We start from the raw sequence: 25,223 nt of genomic DNA on the forward strand, positions 1-25,223 counted from the left end.
TAGTAAATGTGTGAAGAATTATCTATCTTCAGAGAAAATGCTTTATTATTGTGGGCACGGAGAAATATTTTGGACCTTTACAAGAAAAAGGTAAAAGGTTGAAGACATAATTAGGAGGTATCCGATCATCTTAGTCATACTTACTGCTGTAATCTTCAACTTCTTACCTGACTTCATATTTTTACTTCATCCAGTTCTCTGCCCAAAGGTAGGTTTAATCTACAGCACTGTGATTTCCACTTTGGGTAGGGAAATTAGGCTGGCCTCAAGCCAGCCTGGCAATTATGTACACCAATCTTGTGCTATTGATATCAATCTGATCTATAATGACTATCCACTGAATTGAGCCAAGTGGCACTCCCACCAAAAAGATCACATTGCTATGGCAATATGAACTTGCACATGCAAAATGTAACTTGGAGCTATGGTTAGTGATGGAAGATGATCAAATTTTCTTCCATCACATGCCTGACCAGAAATCTCACTCTTACCACCTACCAGTGACAGATGTTGGAAGCATGTGATAGAAGAGGAGGCAAAACGAGTGGGGGAAGTTGCATACTGGTAACGGAGATTCTCACAACTGTACTGAGGATGGACTTGTGCAGTGAGGCAATGAATGTAGAACTTAGGAACAGGAAAGGTGAAAACACAATGCCAGGGGTATACTACAGGACCCTCAACAGCCAGCAGGAAATAGAGGAGAGAATGTCAACAGATTTTGGAAAGATAGGAAAACAGCAGGGTGGTTGCGATGAGTAATTTTAACTTCCCCCTATATTGACTGGGATTCACTATTTACTAGGGGCTTGGATGGGGCAGAATTTGTAAGGACCACTCAAGAGGGATTCTTGACACAATAGATGAACAGTCCAACCAGGGACAGGGTTTTACTGGACCTGGTTTTGGAAAATGAGCCCGGCCAGGTGAGTGAAGTTTCAGTGGGAGAGCATTTCAGGAGTAGTGACCATACTGCCATGAGTTTTAAGATAATCATGGACAGAGATAACAGTCTTTGGGTGAAGGCATTAAACTGGGGGAAAGCAAACTACAACAATATTAGGAAGGAACTGGAGTGTTTTGATTGAAGGCAGCTGTTTGAGGATAAATCTACATCATACGTCTGGGAGTATTTCAAATGGCAGTTGATAAGCGTTCAGATGCAGCACGTTCCTGTGAGAATGAGGGATAGATGTGGCAAATTACATGAATCTTGGATGACCAGGGAAGTTATGACCTTGGTCAGAAAGGAAAAGGAAGCATACGCAGGGTCTAGGAGGATGGAAACTGATGAAGCCCTTGAAGTATATGAAGGAAAGCAGGAAAGAACTTAAATAAGGAAACAGAACGACTAAGAGGGGTCATGAAAAGTCATTAGCAAACTGGATTAACAAGAATCCCAAGACTTTTTATACATATATAAAAAGCAAGAGGGTAGTCAGGGAAAGGGTTGGCCCACTCAAGGACAGAGGAGGGAATCTATGTGAGGAGCCAGAAGAGATAATGTGAGGTTCTCAATGAATACTTTTTGTGTTGGTATTCACCAAAGAGAGGAATCGGTGGAGGTTAATCTCAGGAAAGGGAGTGTTGAGTTTCCAAACCAAGTTGCTATTTAAAAGGAAGAGGTTTTGAGAGTCTTAAAAAGTATTAATGTAGGTAATTCCCCATGTCCTGATGCGATCTATCCATTGAGGGAGGCAACGGAACAAGTTGCTGGAGCATTGACAGACATCCTTCTATCCTCTTTGGCCACAGTTGAGGTCCCAGATGAGTGGAGAATAGCCAATGTTGTACCACTGTTTAAGAAAGGTAACAGGGATAATCCTGCAAATTACAGCCTTGTGAGTCTCGCGTCAGTGGTCAGGAAATTATTGGACAAGATCCTCAGAACAAGATCTCTACAAAGTTTAAAAGCAAATGGACTTATTAGCGATAAACTGTATGGTTTTGTATGGGAGAGGTCATGACTCACTAATTTGATTGAGTTTTTTTGAGCAGGTGACAATTGATGAGAGAAAAATCATTGATGTTGTCTACATGAACTTCAGTAAAGCCTTTGACAAGGTTCCTCATGGCAGACTGGTACAAAAGGTGAAGTCACACGGTATCAGGGGTGAGCTGGCAAGATGGATACAGAACTGGCTTAGTCATAGGAGACAAAGGGTAGCGGCAGAAGGATGCTTTTCAGAATGGAGGATTGTGACGAGAGGTGTTACGCAGCGATCAATGCTGGGGCCTCTGCTGTTCAGGAGTTGGGGATTATGGGGAGGATTGTCAGAGGATACAACAGGATATAAATCAGTTGGAGTAACGTGCAGAACAATGGCACATCAGAGAAAAAAAAATAGAAATTTCTGGAAAAGCTCAGCAGGTCTGGTAGCATCTTTTGATAGAAATTAGAGTTAATATTTTGGACCTTTCCTCAGAACTGATGGTAGCTAGGAAAATGTTGATTTACATGTAGAAGATGGGGTGGAGGAGTTAAGGAGTAAATGATAGGTGATGATGGAGGCCAAAAGAGAGAAGGCGTTAATCCCCTGCCTCGATTCCAACGGTAGGGAAAGAATACGCCAGCCCCAAGAGGTTGCCGACTGTGATTGGGTGCAATTTGGCTGCTCATTGCCCACAATGCCTCATGGATGGCCAGTCTTAGGTTGCTAGAACTGCTTCATCTGTTTGGAGTCTATCCCAGTTGGCACAGTGATATCGCCACATGACATAATGGAGGGTACTGTCAACATAAAGACAGGCGTTTATGTCCAAAACAACTGCACAGTTGTCATTCTTATTGGTGGCAGAATGCATAGAACATTGAGCCTGTACTGTTCTTTGGCCCACGATGTTGTGCCAACCTATTATCCTACTAAGATCCAACTACCCTGCATACCCTACATTAGACTATCAACCATGTGGCTATCCAAAAGTTGCTTAAATATCTTAAATATCTGAATCCATTACCACTGCCGGCAGCACATTCCGCACACCCACTGCTCTGTGTAAAGAACCTACCTCTGATATCACTCCTTTACCCTCCTCCAATCACCTTAAAATTATGCCCCCTTGTAATAGTCATTTCCACTCTGGGAAAAAGTATCAGACTATCCACTCTATCAATGCCTGTCATCATCTTGTACACCTCTACCAAGTCATCATTCATCCATCTTCGCTCCAATGAGAAAGAGCCCTAGCTCCCTCAACCTTTCTTCAGAAGACCTGCCCTCCAGTCCAGACCGCATCCTGGTAAATCTCCTCTGCACCCTCGCTAAAGCTTCCACATCTTTCCTATAATGAGGCAACCAGAACTGAACACAATATGCCAAGTGTGATCTAACCAGGGCATTATATAGCTGCAATATAACCCCGCAGCTCTTAAAATCAGTTCCCCTGCCAATGAAAGCCAACACAACATACGCCTTCTTTACAACTGTATCAACTGGAGTAGCAACTCAGGGATCTGTGAGGGATCTATGGATGTGGGCCCCAAGATCCTTCTGTTCCTCCACACTGCCAAGAATCTTGCCATTAACCCCGTATTCTGCATTCAAATTTGACCTTCCGGAATGAATCACTTCACACTTTTCTGGGTTGAATTCCATCTGCCACTTCTTTGCCCAGCTCTACATCCTGTCAATGTCCCGTTGCAACCTACAACAGCCCTCCACGCTGTCCACAACTCCACCAACCTTCATGTCATTGGCAAACTTACTACATGCATCTGCAGAGACAATTTGGTAATGATGAGGTCAAGTATGTTTTGCCATGTTGTTAGTTCCCTCACAACCTACTGCAGTCTAGCAGCTTTGTCCTTGAGAACTCGACCAGCTCGGTGAGTAGTGGTGTTGACAAAAAACAGTGACTTGGTGTTGCTGCTGTGTGGTCAGCTCTCGGCATCCATACCAGCACCCAGTGCCTGTGGGAAAGCTGCGACCAGTCTCTAACTGGCTTTAGTGAGCAGTGGCAGATAACTGCCATCTGTGCAGTATATCCAGCCACTCACTTACCCCAGGCACTCGCCTGCCTTACAACACTACCCTTTTACTTGATCACCCACTCAACATTTAAACTAGACTGTTAAAACTTGCCATATGGCAGGGAATGTTTCAAACAAAAAGAAGGCACGTCTTCCCCATGACTGTACTTCACTATACTGGAACTCCGAGATGGTGGACCCCACATTTTCCAAAAACCCTTTCTCAGAACATCTTGGAAGAAATTTCAAGCCATCTCAGGTCCGAGAAAAAAACTGTTCAAATGGAGTGGCAAATTAATGATGATTGCTGCAACTTGGAAGATCCAGACTGTAGGAAATACACGGTATTGTTCCTCAGCGAACACGAGGGGATAGAATCTTATAAATGCATTGGCAGCGCAAACTATAGTGAAATGTTTGACAGAAATCAAGTGGCAAGTGCAGCAAGGCGCATCTCAATATCAACAGCATATTGCACCATCTTTTATGCTTTTCACAAATGGCATGACGAGACTCTCACATGGCAACGGCATGTTGTCAATTGACTGATTATTTCTTGTTTAATTACTTATTAATTAGATGAACACACCTCATTAAATATTCAGCCTCCAATATGATCAAACTCACCAAATAAGCCTGATATCAGGATACTCAACAAAGAAAGCCAGAGGACGAATCTGGCAGATTCAGCTCACCACTTGCTCCAAGTGATTTTCAGTTGGAAACTAAGTCAACAACATCTCAACACATGCTCCATGGGCACCAGCCACATGTACCCTTCATCCACGGTGCCAGGCATCCGACATGTGCCAGCCTCTAAGAATCCTCACGTCACCTATCCAATCCACTTATAGGATACCCCTGCACTGTAGTGCTGCATCGGTAACTATCATTGTAATGCTGATGCAAGGACACTAAACTCAGGGACACACAATCGGCTCAAGGACTGGACTGGGCAGCATCTCCAGGCTCACAGCACTCACTCATTCTGAGCCTACTTTAGTGAGAGGTGGGTACAGTAACAGGTCTAGTGTGAGGTAACAGAGAAAAATGGTGGCATTTATGTTGGTGGAAAGGGAGTCAATGATCTTTTCCCTACAATGCTGGGCATTTTTCCTCCAGCTAACTGAAACAGCTTTAATGAGTGGCAACCTCAGACAAGGCTGGCTGGCTATAATTGCCTCCAGTGCTGGCCCTAGGGGAAGTAAAAGAGACCTGCTCTTACGCCAGCCATCCAGCAGGACCTTCCCTACAAAGTAGGGCAGAGATTTCCTCTTGTCTATCAGATCTGTCAGCAATTTACAGGGCAGACACAGACTCAGTGCTCATCCAGGTACCATGAGCTTTCAAAGATGACTTGAGTACAAGGGATACCAGTCATTCAGCAGGATATTCACTGAATGGTGAGTTCTTCTGGGGACAGCACATGGCAAGATGGAATGGAAATCAAACATGAGAAACTCATCAAGACATCATGATTTAATTGGGAAGATACAAGAAAACTCACTAGACCTGCTGGTGATAAACCATCAAAAAAAACCCAAAAGCAATTCAATTCATATTTAGCTTTAAAAAGAATGTAAGATTCTGATCCCAGAATATCATCTTTATAGAACTGTGTCAAACACGTGTTCAGGTGAAGGTGGCAACGCAGGTGGATAGTGGTCAAGAAGGCATACAGCATGCTTTCATTCATCGGACAGCGTATTGAGTACAAGAGTTGGCAGGTCATGTTACAGTTATATAGGACTTTGATTCAACCACATCTGGATTACTGCATACAGTTCTGGTCACCACATTAGCAAAAGGATGTGGATGCTTTGGAGAGGGTGCAGAGGAGGTTCACCAGGACGTTGCCTGGTATGGAGGGTGCTAGCTATGAAGGGAGGTTGAGTACATTAGGATTATTTACATTAGAAAGACAGAGGTTGAGAGGGGTCCTGATTAAAGTCAACAAAATCATGAGGTTTGGACATGGTGGACAGCAAGAAGCCTTCCCGCCCGACAGAGTGGGGGACTCAATTTCGAAGTGAGAGGGGAAATGTTTAAGGGCGACATGCGTGGAAAGTTCTTTAGACAGAGGGTGGTGGGTGCCTGGAACGCATTGCCAGTGGAGGTGGTGGAGGCGGGCACGATAGCATCATTTAAGATGTACCTAGACAGATACATGAATGGGCAGGGAGCAGAGGGATACAGATCCTTGAAAAATAGGCAACAGGTTTAGATAGAGAATCTGGATCAGCACAGGCTTGGAGGGCTGAAGGGCATGTTCCTGTGCTGTGATTTTCTTTGCGTCAGCACATAGAACAAAGAACAATCACATCCCATTGCTGTGTTTATGAGTAAAGGACAACAAAACTGTATAAAATTTAACATTTTTGTTCAGATATCCCTTCTCTGTAAACTATTTCCTTTCAGCCAATTCTCAACAGCCCAGCTGGTTTGATTTACAGCATGGAACCAATATTTATGAAATGAACCAAGGAGGTGAATGAGCTACAACAGGATATTTAATTAACTGAGTGTTCTAATAAAATTAATGTGAATAAATCTGGAGTCAAAATATGAGCCTGACACCATATTTTGTCAGTCTGAAAAAGGTTGTGTAAAATTGATTGTTTGTTTATTTGTACTACTGATTGGCAATTTTGAAAATTGTTCAGAGAATTGGCTGGACAGTCTTTTGCTGGTGACTTGTTCCTTGCTAACAGTTTCTTTTCCCCAATTCCACACTTGTGCTTTAACAGCGATAATGGGAACTGCAGATGCTGGAGAATCCAAGATAATAAAGTGTTAAGCTGGATGAACACAGCAGGCCAAGCAGCATCTCAGGAGCACAAAAGCTGACGTTTCGGGCCTAGACCCTTCATCAGACAGGGGGATGGGGAGAGGGAACTGGAATAAATAGGGAGAGAGGGGGAGGCGGACCGAAGATGGAGAGAAAAGATAGGTAGAGAGGAGAGTATAGGTGAGGAGGTAGGGAGGGGATAGGTCAGTCCAAGGAAGACGGACAGGTCAAGGAGGCGGGATGAGGTGGTAGGTAGGAAATGGAGGTGCAGCTTGAGGTGGGAGGAAGGGATGGATGAGAGGAAGAACAGGTTAGGGAGGCAGAGCTGTGCTTTAACAGTTGTTTGGTTACTCAAGTAGTAACTGGTTATTTCTATTTTCCCTAACAACGTGAGGTATGATAGTCCCTGGCTCTAAATTTCATGGTGTGATGTTCCAGATGCTATCTAGACATAAGACTTTTAATTGCAAAATGTATTAGAAAATTTCTCATGGTATTGCTTCATGGTAATTGACACCAGGGGCCAGGAAGTGCGACAATCAATAGAGTACTTTTGTGCAAAATGCAGCATGGGATGAGAAGCAAAAAATATGAATTTTGTGGGCATTGCATCCAAACCAAAGGAAATTAATAAAAGTGTTAATTGTATAAAATAAGGTGTGAGCCACTCATTGGTTAATTATTTAAGCAAATTTGCAAAAGCTTCCATGTTTGATGGGCAGTACAGGTGACAGAGCATATCATCCCCTCCTATAACAAAATGTTGATTTGATGCTTTTCCTTAAAAATTAGTTTCTTAGTGTCTTTTTAAGGGCTAGGTCGTAGATAGGTTATTAGGTTTCTATTTTTTTTTCAAAATAGAATGAAAAAGACATTTCCTATGTCTAGTCAAGATAGCCATCATAGGTCCAGGCAGGGACCATGGGAATTTGCTAGTCCTGACCACCTGTCTGACTCTCTTCAATGGTTAGTACTATACTTGAGTGGTCCCTGGAAAAGCATGCGGTGTCTACTGGCACACTGGAGGTCCTCATGACTCGTGGGTACTGTTGGTGTTGGAGTTGGTGTTTATTTTTATTCATTTATGGGATGAGGGTGTCACTGGCTAGGCCAGCATTTATTGTCCATCCCTAACTGCCCAGGGGTATTTGAAGAGTCAACAACATTGCTGTGGGTCTGGTGATCAATAGACTCTTCATTCCAGATTCTTTTAAAATTGAATTCAAATTCCACTATTTGCTATGGCAGGATTCGAACCCGGGTCCCAAGAACATTACATGGGTCTCTGGATTAACAGTCCAACAATAATGCCACAAGGCCATTGCCTCCTCAGTGCATCATACTTTCCCAAATAACATTTTTGCTTGATTTGACAAGGTTCCTTTGAAGTCTTGATTGGTGTTACAATGCCCTTTCGGTAATTAGTTAACTTGTTTTATTAACATGTTTTTTTTCCTCAAAAACAAAAAAAACAAAGAAAGGAGACACTGTGACAGGTGGATGTTACAGTATATCATCTGCAGAAATGTAACTTTGATTTGATAAGCTTCCATTACTATAACTCTTTTTTTAAAAAAAAAGCTATAAAGTTAGTCTCTCTTTCCAAAGGGTTGATCATTTATTTATTTTACTGATCTGTTTTGTTCCAAAGAAAATAAACAGACCTATCGATACTTGCAGTGAGTTGTATAGTTAGGAGTTATGTATTTATAAGAAGTTTACTTTGTGAATAAAAACTGACTTTTGCTCTCCTCCTGCACGAATTGTGCATTTAACACTGCAAGAGCTGAAGAAATAGGTAAAAACCGAAAGAAATGCGGATGCTATAAATCAGGAGCAAAAACAAAGTTGTTGGAAAAGCTCAGCAGCAGGTGTGGAGGAGAAAAAGAGTAAACTTTTAGAGTCCGGTGACCTCAGTCATGATGAACGTTTACTCTGCTTTTTCCTTCACAGATGCTGCCAGACCTGCTAAGCTGACGAAATAGATATTTGAAGGACAAGGGAACTTGAGAAACCCAGGGCAGATAGTGATAATTTTAGAAGTGCAGTCTGCTGGAGATAAAGCAGAACTGGGGACATGCACATTGGTCTCATAAATGAAAAGGCAAAAGCATTCAGGGACGTGTTATATCTACACATACCTAGATCTCGGTTGCCTACCGAAAGCAAAGTATTGAGCGGGCTGAGATTGTCACCTGAGCTCTTTATCCACCAGAAGAATTCTAAACAATAATATTCCTACAGAAAAGTTATTTGCCTTTCCATTGGCTTTAGGCAAAAAAAGTTAAAAACACTGCGCTCTTGATCCTGCAGTCCAGACATTCAGAAATAGGCACTATGAAGGTTGTCAGCTGCTCTCAAACAAGAGGATCCAAATTAAAACAGAAGAAAAGATTTAACAAATGCAGTTTAGTAAGGATTGTTTTTTTTCAGTCTCTGCCCTCAGTTTAACAGAAATTAAACTACTTTGTTGATGACAAATGACAGAAAATTAGTTGCAGCGCACCATCTTATAGTTCTTCATCTGCTTAAAATCTCACTCCATCTTCTTAAACTAAAAAAGGAAGCAAATGAACTCTATTAACTCTTATCCCTTTAGAAACTATGTGCATGGAAGAAATGGGCAGAGACCAATATTGCAGAATCCTAGTCCATACTGCACACTCACCAACGGAGATTATACTGCAGTCTTGGCACACTGACACAAGAATTTCAGGGCCAAGATTTAGATAGACAAACAGAGCAGCAATATTGTTGTTCTGGGTAAATTTTACAATGAGCATACCACAATTGTTGTCTTGCAGGGAGGGTCATCACACTAAGTGAACATAAAATCCAGACCTTTGATTTTGGCAACAACAACAATTACGGAGGAAAAGATTCCTTCAAAGTGACAAGGTGCTGCCTTAACCTTTATTATTAGGAAGAACATGGTATTTATACTATGAAAGGAATGTGTGGGAGAACACAAAAAACTCTGGAGACCAAAGGACAACAAACAGCTTCAGCTCGGCAACAAACAGCTTCAGCTCGGCAACAAACAGCTTCAGCTCGGCTCTTAAATATTTGCTGTTTCATCTCGGCATTTCAATCAGATTATTTTCTTGGTTTTAGTGATACCTGCTCATCAGTTGTTGAAAGACAGGTCTATTTTTGTACTGTATCATTGTGAGAAAATTAAAATGTAACCCTTTGTTCACCTTCCTTGGCCAGCAAGTGAACACCTCAGAAAATCTCAACTAAATTAACTAGTCATTATGTCTATATTTTCTTCTTTCATTAAGTTTTATTCTAAAAGATATTCTGCTATCCGTTCCCTTTTTTTGTAGAGACGGGGGAAGTGGTCAACTTGTTCTAAAGCAATTGTCAAATAGCATACTCTATTACATCACTAGAGGTATATATGAAATCAGTATCACTTTCAGTAGTAAAGATGAATCAACAAAATTGCAGAACACAGAGCTCATTTAGCCTGGGATAGTGTTAGTGTTTTTTTTAATGTAAATATTCAGTCTAATCTCAATCCTAAGAGTGTTGAGCCAGATGTGACAACAAACCTGTAAACTGACTGAATATGACAGAGGGAACCATGGTAGCCAGTGACTACTGAGATGAGAGATAGAAAATAATGGGAACTGCAGATGCTGGAGGATCCAAGATAAAAGTGTGAAGGTGGATGAACACAGCAGGCCAATCTTCGGTCCGCCTCCCCCTCTCTCCCTATTTATTTCAGAACCCTCTCCCCATCCCCCTCTCTGATGAAGGGTCTAGGCCTGAAACGTCAGCTTTTGTGCTCCCGAGATGCTGCTTGGCCTGCTGTGTTCATCCAGCTTCACACTTTGTTATCTTAGACTACTGAGAGTAGTTGGGTAGAAGGCACATTTAAGTTATGTGAGACTTTGTTAGGCCCTCTAATCCTTACCCACTTCTACGGATCCTCATACACTCCATGGCACCTCAAGTCCCCATTCACAGTCATTCGTGCTCTCTATATCAACTTAACCTTTCCTAGGTTTCATGTCAACTCCATAACCAGTCACCCATTATCCAGTGTGGCCAGGTCTTCAACAGCCATGTACAGATCACACTTCATGCACACGAGATTAAACTAAGAAGAAAGATTTAAAATATCAAGTGGTTAATCTTTTAGAGAAGTATATTTCTATTCAGAACCCTTAAGGTAACTGGACGACAAAATGTGAGGCTGGATGAACACAGCAGGCCAAGCAGCATCTCAGGAGCACAAAAGCTGACGTTTCGGGCCTAGACCCTTCAAGGCCAGCTTTTGTGCTCCTGAGATGCTGCTGGGACTGCTGTGTTCATCCAGCCTCACATTTTATTATCTTGGAGTGGATACTAGTCTTGTATTTGAGACAGCGGTTCAGATCCAATTCCCACTCCAGAACCTGGTGCTTTCATTGCAAAACAGCTAAAGTATCAACGTGCAGTCATTCCAAAATATGTCAATGGCAGGCAGCAAGAGTGGGTGAGATTCCTAGCCAGGCATGTGATGAAAAGTAATTGCAGCCTCTTCCCATTAATAACCACACATTGCACATTAAATGTCTCTGTTGCTGTGGCAACTCTTACTTCCAAGGGCTAGTTGGCGCAGTTTGTTGGAATGCTGGTGTTGATCAAATTGATACTAACAATACGGGGTTCAAACTCCATTCCATCCGGGCTGGATTTAGGACTTGCCACTTTGCCTTACTTACATTGGAAGCTGGACCTGCCTTTGGACAAAGAGCTCGAGAACAGAAAGGAGCTTTCAATCCCACAATAAATGGGGAAACCCATGCTGAGATATGAATTTCAGCCAAACAAACACTTGCATAATGGCATAATGAAAGCCTTTGGGAAAATATCAAAGAATTCTATCGAAACTCCATGCCCAGTTGCTACTTTTCTCATCAATTTTTGTCAAACAAAACAGTTCAGTAGGTAGCAGTTTGTTTAAACTCTCACCAGCAGCCACAGCATTTAAGTTTAAAGAGCAAGGATTTTGAAAACTTTAAATCATACAGTTATACCAATTTTATCTTCCCTTTAAGAGTATTTACATTTAGCCATGCAATTTGTGACTTCCATACTGCACATTAAGGCTTCTATGTAAGGAGTGGAGTTTGGCACTGAATTCGCAACTCTATTTTCCTATGGTTTTACCCCATAACCCTGGGCTCCCTTACTAATTAAAAAGCTGTCTCTCACACCCTTGAATATACTTAAAAATGACCCAGCCCTCTGCAAGAACAAATTCTCTTCACTACGGAGATGAAATTTCTCCTCACCTCTACCTTAAAATGGATAAGATTATTTTGAATTTATGCTTTCTAGCCTGAGACTACCCCATATGGGGATAAAACATTTTTGCATTTACCTTGTCAACCCTCTCTAGAATCTTGAATGTGCAATAAAGCTGCCTCATTCTTCCGAACAGGCCCATCCTACTCGATTTCCCCTCATTAGTCAAACAGTCTGTCCATACCTGGATTAGACTAATAAAACCTCTCTGGACTGCCTCCAATGCCCATATATATCCTTCCTTAAATAAGGGGCCCAAAATTATTCCAGGTGTAATCTGACTAGCACCTTGTCTGGTTTTAGCAAAAAAATTCCTTATTTCAGTACACAATTCCCTTTGAAATAAGGGTCTAGGCCTGATACGTCAGCTTTTGTATCTCTAAGATGCTGCTTGGCCTGCTGTGTTCATCCAGCTTCACACTTTGTTATCTTGGATTCTCCAGCATCTGCAGTTCCCATTATCTCTGATTCCATGTACCTTCCTTATTACTTGCTGAGCTTGTATGCTAGCTTTGAGATTTCCACCATTCTTATGCTTTGTTAATGACCCTTGCTCGTCATAAGCTCAAATGTGAACTGTTCATTTCTGACTCGAGATTTTAGTATCAAATCAGAATTCTACTTAAAATAAAGCAGCCTATCCCACTCTCCAACAATGCTTGAAAATGTAAAGCCTTGTGCTGACAGGGTGGCACAGCACCAGGGACCCAGGTTCAACCCCACCATTGGGCAACTGTCTGTGTGGAGTTTGCACATTCTCCCTGTGTCTGGGGGGCTCCGGTTTCCTCCCACAATCCAAAGATGTGCAGGTTAGGTGGATTGGCTGTGCTAAATTGCCCCTTGTCTTCATGGATGTGTTGTAGGGGGAAATGAGCCTGGGTGGAATGCTCCCAGGATCAGTATGGACTTGTTGGGTTGAAGGGCCTGCTCCCACATTGTAGGGAGATGAATGACGATAATATGTGCGACTGAATAGCAAACAAAATTTATGTTTTGCCCCATGAATGTGCTCAGTCATTTTAGAGAGCAATAAAGAATCTATCATATCAGAGTCACACATTAGCCAGTTTGAACTCACTTTCACTAGAAGATAAAATAAGTGAGCCAATTGGATAACAATTCAACAATGTCAATCACATTTTAATATTAAATTCATAGCTGACACTGGTTTGCAGCTTCAAATAAAAGTAGAAGTGAATTCATCAAACTAGGAGAGTGAGATCTGAATTATTTTAGCGACTGCTAGTGCAGGGTTCTGGATTACAAGTGCAGAAACAGAAACAGTACGTTGTCACATTATTTGAGCAAGAAAGTGCCAGTCACAGCAAAACACAATTGGGCTCATACCAGACATTCATTCATTCATTCATCTCAGGATTGCTGGACCACAAATAGAAACAGCTCAGACTTCTGCTTCCTCTCTTCCTTTTATTTACAGGCTGCAAGGCCAACCACATCATTGCCTCTGTTGAAGTAAGTTAAACCAGTAGAGGCCTGATTAATTCTTATTTGAGGGTATTTTAGGAAGTTTGTGTGTGTGCATTTGAAAGACAGAGAGAGTGAGTGAGTGAGAGAGACAGAGACAGAGATTGGGGAAACAGCAGGGTGGTTTGGGTGTGTGGGTAAGGCAGGGTGTCACTCAGTTCACAATACTGAAAAACATGAACAGAAACTAGGGCAACATTAAAGCAAAATATTTGAAACAGAGGAATTGATGTGGAATTGCATTAAATTAGATGTGAGAGTGTTATAATTAAGAAATAGAAAAGCAGTGAGAAGCGCTAGGGTAAAACAATTTCAATACAATGAAATGTTACTGAAAGAAGATGCTAGAAGCAATTGATCTGAATAAGCTGGCCCCCAAAAAGCTGACCCAAAGGGTCTTGAGATGTTTGTTTTTAAATCATATCTTATACCGACTCACCACTGACATCTGCTCCCGCAGCAGAGGCTTCTCCTCTGTCATTCGTAATTCCTGCAGTCCAGCCATTTCCAATCTGTGCCAGTCAAATCCTGTAACACCCACAACACAAAGCAATGTTACCAGACAGCAACAACTGGGACACTTACTGATCATATTAGCAAAGCTTTTTTTTTGTAAGCCAGTGCAGAATTTAGATCTCTGGAAGACTGACCCTTTAATATGTGGTGCTTGCCCATGTTTTCCACTGTGCGGGGGGGGGGGGGGGGGGGGGGGTCGCAGAACCCTGTTGTTTTCTCAAGGAGGGAAAAAAAAAAGAGGGGAGCTGGTGAATGTTTCCTCCACGGCTCCAACTCTAGAGTGGCTGCCCCAGTTAGCCAGTAGGTGGAACCTGCAGTGTGTTAGTGACAGGGCAGCTTGAATGATACACTGTCCATATCTTAAAGGGGAAATCATCCTGAAAGCAGCAAGTCCAACAAGAGGTGAAGTCAACTGATGCTCACTTAAAGCCAAAAATGACTGACAGCTCATTTACTGACGGGAAACTCAAACAACAAACAGCACCGGTTTCCAAAACCAAGGCCTGCAAAGGACAGTCGGAGTAACTACAAACAAACACTATCCACAATCTCAGTTTCTGTGCTTGCATTGTTACATTGCCATTCCAAAAACACAATATTTCTGTTACAATACAAATATTACATGTTTTGCAGTGACAGCAGAATACACGTGCAGATTGCTGGCATTAGCGCCAGGTTTTAAGATCAAGGAACTTCCAGGAATGCACCTATATTTACAGGGGTTTTCACAGTATAAAGAAAGATATTAATGAATTTTGGTTAATAAAATGGGGCAGTTAACAGACCCAAGGTATGCTCCACTTAAAGATCAAAACCTGGTGAGTATTATTTGTAAACAAACAAGGCAGTACAACATTTCATCTCCTCGATTTAAACAGGAACCTAATCACATTTTATAATAAGTAACCTCAAAATAAACCTAAGAAAGTAATAATGTGCATACATGAATGTCCTTCAGGAAATTTCCAACTTTCTACAACTGAGTAAGTGCTTCTGGAGAGTAGACTCATTTAAATTAAAATGAATGGTCAATAATCTATTTTAACGACATTGTCAAAAGTCACAACACCAGGCTATAGTCCAACAGATTTGTTTAAAATCACAAACTTTGGAACGCTGCTCCTTCATCAAGACTTGTGACTTTGTCCACCCTAGTCCAATACCAGCATCTCCACATTAGTGACTTTGGTTGAGGGTGATGTATTTGTCATCATAGGGAGGACTCTCCGGTTTGTCTTTGAATGAGCCAGATCTTAAGTCCACCTGAGAAGGCAGGAAGAATTTTGGTGTAACATCCTATTCAAAAGATGGCACCTCTGACAGTACATTTCTTCAGGATTACACTAAAAAAGTAGTAGTGTAGACTGTGTCTTCAGGGCCACAACTTTCTGATTCACACGAAGGTACACCTAGTGCACAAATGTCTGAACTTCTCCTGAAAACAACAAATGCTGGCGATCACAGAAGTCAGGCAGCATCTGTAGAGAGAGTAAACTAACAGTTCAAATTTAGATGACTCTTCAGAGCCAAAGTGGACAGTTGACGTCACCTCTGATAGTGCTGTTTGTATGGGGAAATGAAGGATTTTGAGTGAGCAAGCACAAAAAAATTGATGTAGTTCCAAATCAGGAACCTGCATGGGAACAGGACCCCTGCACCTGCTAGGCTTTCCTTCCAGGTGGTAGAGATTCATAGGAAACATACCGAACAGAAGACGCCCTTCGGCCTGTTAAGTCTGCCCTGCCAAAAAAAAAAAATGCTACTACCTACAGTAGTTCCAATTTCCCACACTAAGCCCATAGCCTTAAAATGTTATCACACTTAAAGAGTGCAAGTTTGAAAACAGCTGCTGGAGAAGTTTTCGTGAGTTGCTGCAAAGCATCTTGTATATGTTACACAATTGCTGCCACCATGCATTGGTGTGCAGGGAGTAAGTAGTTAAAAAGTGGAGAATGGGGTGCCAATTCAGCAGACTGCTTCGTACTGGACATAGGCAGGCTTCAAGCATTGTTGACACTGCACTCACTCAGGCAAATGGAGAGTGTTCCAACAAACTCCTAGTTTGTGCCTTTTGGATGGTGGTCAGGTTTTGGGGGAGTTACTTGCCCCAGAAATCCCAATTGCTGATGTGTCTGTGTAGTCACAGTATTTACGTGGCTGGTTCAGTTTCTGATCAATGATAACCCCAAGGATATGCTTAGTGGCATACGCAGGAATCAAAGGCCTTTGAATGTCAAAAGGAGATGGTCATCTACCCCTTGGAGTTGGTCATTGCCTGATCTGTGTAATAAATATTATTCAGCCCGGGCCTAAAATGTAGTCCAGGTCTTGATGTAAACAGACATATACTGTTTCAATGTCTGATCAATTGTTCAAATATAACCAAACATCCCTACTTCTGACCACACGATGGAAGGTAAGTCACTGAAGAAGGATTTGAAGATGTTTGAGCCTAGGAAACTATCCTGAAAAATCCCTGCAATAATGTCCTTGGACTGAGATAACTGGCCTTCAATAGTAACAACTAACACTAATTCTGCTATAATAAGATAATGAAATGCGAGGCTGGATGAACACAGCAGGCCAAGCAGCATCTCAGGAGCACAAAAGCTGACGTTTTGGGCCTAGACCCTTCAGAGAGGGTCTGATGAAGGGTCTAGGCCCGAAACGTCAGCTTTTGTGCTCCTGAGATGCTGCTTGGCCTGCTGTGTTCATCCAGCCTCACATTTCATTATCTTGGATTCTCCAGCATCTGCAGTTCCCATTATCACTAATTCTGCTAGGCTAGGAGTACAAACAGAGCATCCCACTCAATTGCCATTGACTCCAGTTTTGCTAAAGCTTCTTGATGTCATACTGCCAAATGCTCCTTTAATGTCACCGACAGTCACTTCACCTCTTTTATTTTAAACTCTTGTCCACGTGTAGACCAAGGATGTAATTGGGACAGGAAATGAGTCATTCTAGTAGAATCTATTTGAAGCATCATTTCATAGGATTATTGCAGAGTTTATGCTGCTTGTAAGCATTTGTTGAGAATCTTCTTTCATTATTTGCTGATGGCCAACGTAGATTGGTCAGGTGGTGACTGGTAAGATTGAAACTGCCCTACCTTTGGGGGTAATTATCTACCTGGGAAATATTCCACATCATCAGGTGCTTGGCAGTATTGTAGCTGTAATGGATCTGGTTGGCTAGGGACCTGATTAGCCCCAGAGGGAAAAAAAAGTCTTCAGTCCTACTTTTAGAATCTTGTCAAGACTCACTGCCTTTTCAGTATCCAATGGCAGCAGTACTTCTTTACATCACAAGGAGTAAATCAAATTAGATGAAGATTGACATCGGTGATCATGGGAAGTCAAAACAGCAATTCTTACTGAAGATGGCTGGGAAAGGTTTAACTTTATCTTTTGCACTGTTGTGCTGTCTCCCTCATCATTAACATTGGGGATATTTATGGAGCTTTGACTCCCAGTTAGTTATCAAACTGTTTCACCATTCGTGTGGAGCCTTTGCCTCTCCATTAACTGGAGGATATGGTCTCATGGTATTATAGCTTGACTGTTAATTCAAAGACCCAGGTAATCTTCTGGGGACCCCAGTTCGAATTCTGCCACGGCAAACGGTGGAATTGAATTCAATAAAATATCTGAAATTAAGAATCTAATAATGCCCATGAATCCATTGTTGATTGTTTGGGAAAAAATCCATCTGGTTAGGGAAGGACGCTGCTGTCCTTACCTGGTCCAGCCAACATGTGACTCCAAACCCCCAGCAATGTAGCTGACTCTGAGCTGCCCTCTGGGCAATAAATGCTGTCTAGCCAGCAACACCCTCATCCCGTTAATGAATAAAGATAAAGAATACTGGCCCAGCCAGTGACACCCTCATCCTATGTTTGAATTTTTAAAAAAAGTTTATTCTTTAATTGCCCATCATCAAATAGGAGTACATTTGGCATGGCTAAGAACTAATCAACTAGTCTTTTTCATTGGAAAATAATTTCTTACAAAACGAACCTAAAAAGAAGAAAGTCTGCGAAATAAGATTTTGCTCAGTATCATCTTAAAAGTGCTTTGACCAAGTGAAAATTAAACTCAGGGAGGAAAGAATCGTTTATGGATTGTTGCAAATGTTGATCTGCAGTCAAAAAAAAATTGTACAAACTGTTGTCACATGCGGTATCTTGCTGAACCTTCTAATGGAGAAAAAAAATGCCTCACAAGCCAAAAAACCTGCAGATGCTGGAAATTAGAAAAACAAAAAAAGTCAGAAGTTGCTATAAAAACCCAGCAGATCTGGCTGCATCTGTGGAGAGAAAGCAGAGTTAATGTTTCTGGAGTAGGATCTCTAGTGTCTTCTTTTATTCTACCCAATGTTTTCTCATGCGCTCTTTGCTTTCCTAATATCCTTAAGTCCCTCTCCCAGCCCCTGCACCTGTCACACTCCTCTAGGCACTTGGTCAGTCATATTGAACCATCATGATCTGTCATAAACTTCATGTTGTTTTTAATCCTTGTATTCCCCTCAACTAGGATGCCTTTGATTTTGAAACAGTGAGGTGGATACCAAAATCTTCTTCAGGATGACTCAGCAAGTAAAGAAGCCACCTAGCAGGTTTTTAAATGCTCAAACTTTCAGGGAAGAGAAAAGCGCAACAATCCTTTTGCCTTCAGGCAAGTCCCCTGATTCTGATCACCTGGGCTCAAAATTCAGTAGCGTAAATTGTATTCTCAAACTAGGCAGTGCAACATCTGACAGTATGGCAGAATGGATGTCTGTTTCCAAACACCCTGTTCTTACAGAAACAACGCTGTTGTTATTGTAGTGTCTTTTAGTTTTCAAGTGTGCTTTTCAAAAATTCAGTAATATTAGAATTAATACTTGATTTATACAGCTTCATGAGGTGGTCACCTCATTTTAGGTACACGTGGGTGCTGCTCACTTGCCTCATGCAGTTTTCATTCAAACAGGATTAATTCTCTGCTCCTGAGATGCTGCTGGGCCTGCTGTGTTCATCCAGCCTCACATTTTATTATCTTGGATTCTCCAGCATCTGCAGTTCCCATTATCATTAATTCTCTGACTTCATGGCAGTGGTAGAATGATTTTATGTCCATCTCATGGATAACATTCCAGAATTGCCATATTTGTTCAAATTTCTCCCCACTTAGCACAACGGTAGAGTCACACAGCACAACTGAAGGCAAACTCAGTATGAAAACAGGATATTGTTTCCACATGGATTGTGCAGTTGTCAATCCTGCTAATACTATCATGAACAAATGTATGTGGAACAGGTAGATTGTGAGGATGCAGTCTAGGGATACCACAGTGGCTCATTGGTTAGCACTGCTGCCTCACAGTACCAGGAACCTGGGTTCGATTCCACCCTTGGGTTACTATCTGTGTAGAGTTTACATGTTCTTCCGGGGTCTGCACGTGTTTCGTCTGTGTGCTCTGGTCTCTTTCCACAGTCCAAGGATTTGCAGTTTAGATGGACTGGCCACACTAAATTGCCCTAAAAAGTGTCCAGGGGTGTGCAGGCTAGATAGATTAGCCATGGGAAATGCAGGGTCACAGGGATGGGGGCAGGGAGAGTTGGGTCTGGGCAGGATGTTCTTCAGAGTGTTGGTGTGGACATGATGGGTTAAATGGCCTGCTTCTACACTGTAGAGATTTTATGATGAGCAGACTTTTCCTTGTGTCTTTCCACACCTCCTTCTGTAGGCCTAGTCTAGGATCTACATCCTTCAAGTCCCAGCCAGCTGGGTCAGTACTACCAAGCCATTTGTAGTGATTGAAGATCCCCTGCCCAGACCAAATGCTGTACCTTTTTCCATCAGTCTGTCTTCTGTGTGGTGCTACGAAGAAGTACCAATTCAAAAATCAGCTGAAAAGGGTTTACTAAGTGGTATTCAATATGAGATTTCCTTGCCCATGAGACTTTGTGGGGTCTGGATCAGCATTGAGTCGTCTCTGGACTGCTTTCTCCTGCCCTGTATATGACAGTGTTGATGGTGGGACAGGAGATACCCAGAGATTGTGGTGGTGGAGTCTGAGGCATTGGCTGTAAAAAAAAATTCCATGAGTATAACTATATTGTTTTTTTCAAATGCATGAGAACTCTCAGAACTTTGGCCCAAACCCCGTGTTTTGATGATGGGGAACGTCGCAGGGTCAATAGGGTTGGATGTTACTGAGGAAGGGTCACTGGACCCAAAATGTTAACTGTTTTCTCCTCTGCAGATGCTGCCAGACCTGCTGAGCTTTTCCAGCAACTTTGTTTTTGTTCTGGATGTGACTTAATTCTTTGAGGTCTCGGTTCTTGTCAGATGATCACTCAGCTTTAATTCTGCATAGTAAACTCTGCAGTTTACTATAAATGACACGGTTTACCAAGCCATTTCTGGGGGAAGTTAAAAATCAATCACATTCATGGATGTCTGGAATCATATGTTAACCAGATTACTTAATGAGAGTAGATTCTGTTCTAAAAAGGATATTAGAGACGGAGAAAAGTGTTTTACCGCTATTTTGTCAGTGGCTTAATATCATCATTACTGTCCAGTTCTAGTTCCAAAATTAATTAAATTTAAGTGTTGAATCCATGTCCCCAGAGTATTATTCTGGGCCTGTAGATTTGTAGTCTAGTGACAGGGCCATGTTTCCCCATTTTACAACAGTTACTGCAACTCAAATACTTCATTGGTTGTAAAGTGGCTTGGGATAGCCAAAGATTGTGAAAGACCGTATAAATCACATTTTTTGTTCCCTGATTAGTTTTAAGTATAAAACCATTGATGATCATTAGTGAACAAAAGGAAAGTTTTTCTATGAGCCAGTTAATACGTTCAAGAAATTAATTCAAAGTAAACAAATGCTAAATTTGTTCCAATTCAAGTTAATCACAAACGAAATTAATTACACCCGAAACATGTATGTTTAGGGATGTTAACTATTAACTCCAAAGATAATAATATTTCCAAACCTTTTCAAATGAATTTGAATGATTTAATTAATACTGGGTATGAATGGTGCAAATGATTGACACCAACAGGGTGAAGCAGTAGTGGTATATGTAAGTAAGATTATATAGCACTGAAAGAGCTTTGTATTTTGCACCTGAGCAATTCCCTCAAGAGTGCTATTGACTATTTAAATGGTGTGTGACCTGTTACTATAGCAATAGCTAACTTTGATTGACCTGTAAATGATCATAGAAAATTGTGCTTTTATATATAATGAATATGCTGAACAAAGCTCTATGACTTATGACTCCCTGCTTCTCAATTTTCTATGCAAAGATAACATTATATGTATTAACTTCAGCTCCAGTTATGGTCTACTTAGAAGGCAGAAATAGAGAAGTCTTTGATGGTAATATTATGTAACTGTCTGCATTTAGAACCCAAAAATCTCTGAAATCGAGCTAACCAAAAGCTAACAACACTTGGGGTTTCTAGTGTGCCACGCTACTTGGCACAGGATGTGGCTTCTGTTTTTAAAAAGTAGAATTTATAGAATCCCTACAGTGTGGAAGCAGGCTATTTGGCCCATCAAGTCGACACCAAACCTCTGAACCCATCCCACTCAGACCAACCCCATGTCTGTATCCCTGCATTTACCATGGCTGATTCACCTATCTACGCATCCCCAGACACTAACTGGTCATGATTCTAGACAAGGTAGCACAGTCCTTAAGCACTAAATGAACTGTGTCCCAGTTGCATAAATCCTGAATTCAAAGTATATGAAATAAGGGATAGAAAGTAAGAAAAGGTTTGAGCAAAGGAGGAGGGAGTTTGTACTGATAAAAGCAGAGGTTCCATGGTCGTGGCCAGCTGGAACAAGGATGTTGTTTCAGAAAGGGACAGCCTGTAGTGAAATCCTCTATTTTTAAGCACTAATGAGCAAGCCAGCAATCTATGACAGGTATCATTTTTGGAACAGACAGTTCCAAGAGCTGGGAGCTGGCAACATTCAATGCTGCCCAGCAACAAAACAGGTTTATTGCAAGTTTTTGGCAGGTCACTCAGTACAGCTCAGGAAGTACAGGGTGATCACTGAGGCATTCAGATGTTACAGGCAAGAGACAGTGTAGCAGAGAGAGTCAGAAGCAGATTTTATATTAGGAGAGCTGCAGTTTCCAAGTGCTGTTTGGAAGGCAGCTCTGAGAAGAAGAGAGCAGAGGACTATGGAGTGGCTGAATAGCTGAGAAATACAAAAGATCTTTCTTGATCACATTTGCCACTTGATTTACTGTGTTGGGCGTTTGAACAGAGTCTTGCCCGTATGAACCACATGTTAATTCTGGATCTTAAAACACAAGTTGTATATGTATTATAGATTATATTACTGTTTTAAAGTTATATAGTAAAGTTTAACATTGTTTGTTCAAAAATGTATCATCTTCTTAATAAGTCCCCCGGATCTCATGCTTTGACAGCCTTTAAATAAACCAACTGGTCTCTAACTAAATAGAGTCAGAGAGCCAGAGTAGAAACAGGCCCTTTGGCCCAACTTGTCCATGCTGACTAGGTTTTCCTAAACTGAACCAATCCCATTTGCCTGTGTTTGGCCCATATTCCTCTAAAACTTTCCTTCATGTACCTATCCAAATGCCCTTTAATGTTATAAATTTACCTCTCCCACTTTCTCTGGGAGCTCATTCCATACATGTACCATTCTCCACTTGAAAAGGTTGCCCCTCAGGTCTTTTAAAATCTTTCCCCGCCCCTCACCTAAAGACTATGCCCTCTAGTTTTGGACTCTCCTACCCTGGGATAAAGACCATAGCTATTCACCTTATCTATGACTCATGATTTTATACAGCTTCTATAAAGATCATCCCTCAGCCTCCGACACTCCAGTCTATCCAGCTTCTCCTTATAACTCAAGCCCTCCAGTCCAATTAGCATCGTTGTAAATCTTTTTTGCACACTTTCCAGTTTAATAACATCCTTCCAATAGCAGGTGACCAGAAACGTATGCAGTTCCCCAAATGTGGCCCTACCAATGTCCTGCACAATCTCAACATGACATTTCAACTCCTGCAACCAATGCGCTTATCAATGAAGGCAAGAGTGCCAAATGCCTCCCTCACCACCCTCTCCACCTGTGATGCCACTTTCAAGGAACTATGTACGTGCACCCCTTGATTTCTCTGTTCAGCAACACTCCCCAGGGCCCTACTATTAGCTGTGTAAGTCCTGACCAGTTGTCTTACCAAGATGCAATACCACACATTCATTAGAGATGTAGATAGCAATGGAACAAATCCCATTTTCACCACTCAGTGCTCTATTCTGTGACCAACGCCCACCCCCCCCACTCCCTCTTCCTCAGGGAGACATTAGGATAGGCAAAGTGGGAGGGAAAATACATTTAAAGAATGAACTTGACTGCCACCACACTCAGTAATTTAAGAATAAGGAGGATGAATCATGCGGAACAGCTTTATTTAAAACTGCATACAGATGGAACAACTTCTGGCTGTCGTTGGTTTGGTAGCTTGTTCAATCCAAGATGGCCTATAAACTGGTTAAGGACTACCTGGTCCATCGTAAATCTTGATCAACCCAACATCTACATTATCTTTTGTACTATATAAACAATACATGCTAATTTATAATCTCTATTCAAGACCATCCTATCAGTTCATTAGAGAGTGAAGCATCCAATTACTGTTTAATATTACACCACATCGTATGACATGAAAAGGAACCTTAATGAATCACAAAGACAAGATGTATTAGTCCATCCGTCCTGTCCCATACAAACATGATACTTATGCTCCCCACAAAATAATCTTCTGGGGACAAACATTTAAAAAAAAAACTGAAGTCAATTAATAGGGGAGGGAAAGGAAAATTCCTCTGACCCCCTCCAATAGGTAATCAAAGTTTATTTGAAATAGCTACCGACCTGCAGTAATTATCATAACAAATTCACCAATCTAATCTAGAACCATAACACTACTGTTCAGACCTAATGGGAATAACCTATTTTCATGGCTATTATTCATAATGTTATCATTGGTCATGAATAACAGTACTTAGAAAGACCAGATTTAAAAGGCTTGAAGGGAGCATTTCATTCAGATGTTCCCTTTCTGATGAGATGCTAAACCAAGAGGCATCTTCCCTCTCAGACAGATGTAACAGATTCTATAGCACTATTGTGCAGAGTGGCAAGGTTCTCTCTTGTCCTGTGATCAGGTAGGCAGATAATTTTAAAAAGAGTTAAATGATTCAAAATCAAATGAGACAGCATGCTGTGTAGTTTTATATTTAAAAAGCATGAGCTTCATCTTTTATTGCTACAGCTGTACTTTGTAAACAAGAAAGTCAGATGCTGGAATCCAAAGGTAGACAAACAGGAGGTAGGAAGAACACAGCAGACCAAGCAGCATCTGAAGGAAAGGAGCAGTGAACATTTCAGGTATTGCCCTTCTTCAGTCCCGAAACATTGACTGCTTCTTCCCTCCAGATGCTGTCTGGCCTGGTGTGTTCTTCCAACCTCTAGAAAATCAGATGATTGTCAACTCAGATAAGCCCAGACTATAATCAAACTGTAATAGAGTTGTAATATATTTAGGTGCTTTACAAATAAATCTTTAGATACTTATTCTCTGTAAGAACACTGTGTTAATATAATAACCATACAGAACACATCATGGTGGCAGCTAATGTGTAAAACTGGAATTTTTCTAAATTAAAATAAACTGCTGTGTCCAGTGCTCTGAAAAAGAAACTCTAGATGACCATCATCATAGCAGTTACATCACTGAGTCCATTACAATGGTCTACAAGCAAGCAATTCAAAGTGCCTCAACTTGCCCTACAACACAGCAATCTGAACAGAAATTTGAGAATACTCTATTTGACAGAAGCGGGATCAATTTTCCAGTTGTCATGTGCCTGTAGAACAGCACTAGTTAAGAAATAAACAAGATGTATGTGATTCATCCCTGGTCAAACATCAAAAACAATCAGCATTTTATTAACAGTGCAACCTAAACTGTTACCAACCACAGCACAAACAAGGCCACCGAAAGTGTGCGCTCTGTACTTTTCAGGCTAGCCTCCTTCAAATCATCACTAGATTCCACTGTTTTGATTTCTGGAAAGAAACATAAAAACAAGGAAGATTCACAAGACT

General features: G+C 41.4%; 1 protein-coding gene across 2 annotated transcripts in view; it reads right to left on the minus strand.

Annotated features, from left to right (window-relative positions):
- Positions 1-25,223, minus strand: part of ndrg4 (NDRG family member 4) — a 160,330-nt gene that overhangs the window by 124,718 nt on the left and 10,389 nt on the right. For both annotated transcript variants that reach the window (XM_048546331.2, XM_048546330.2), the window contains exon 2: positions 13,984-14,072. In XM_048546331.2, coding sequence (XP_048402288.1) covers positions 13,984-14,049 — 66 coding nt within the window. In that variant the 5' untranslated portion in view covers positions 14,050-14,072. The remainder of the gene's footprint in view (positions 1-13,983; positions 14,073-25,223) is intronic.

The sequence above is a fragment of the Stegostoma tigrinum genome, chromosome 16 (assembly GCF_030684315.1).
Source record: "Stegostoma tigrinum isolate sSteTig4 chromosome 16, sSteTig4.hap1, whole genome shotgun sequence".
Taxonomy (NCBI): domain Eukaryota; kingdom Metazoa; phylum Chordata; class Chondrichthyes; order Orectolobiformes; family Stegostomatidae; genus Stegostoma; species Stegostoma tigrinum.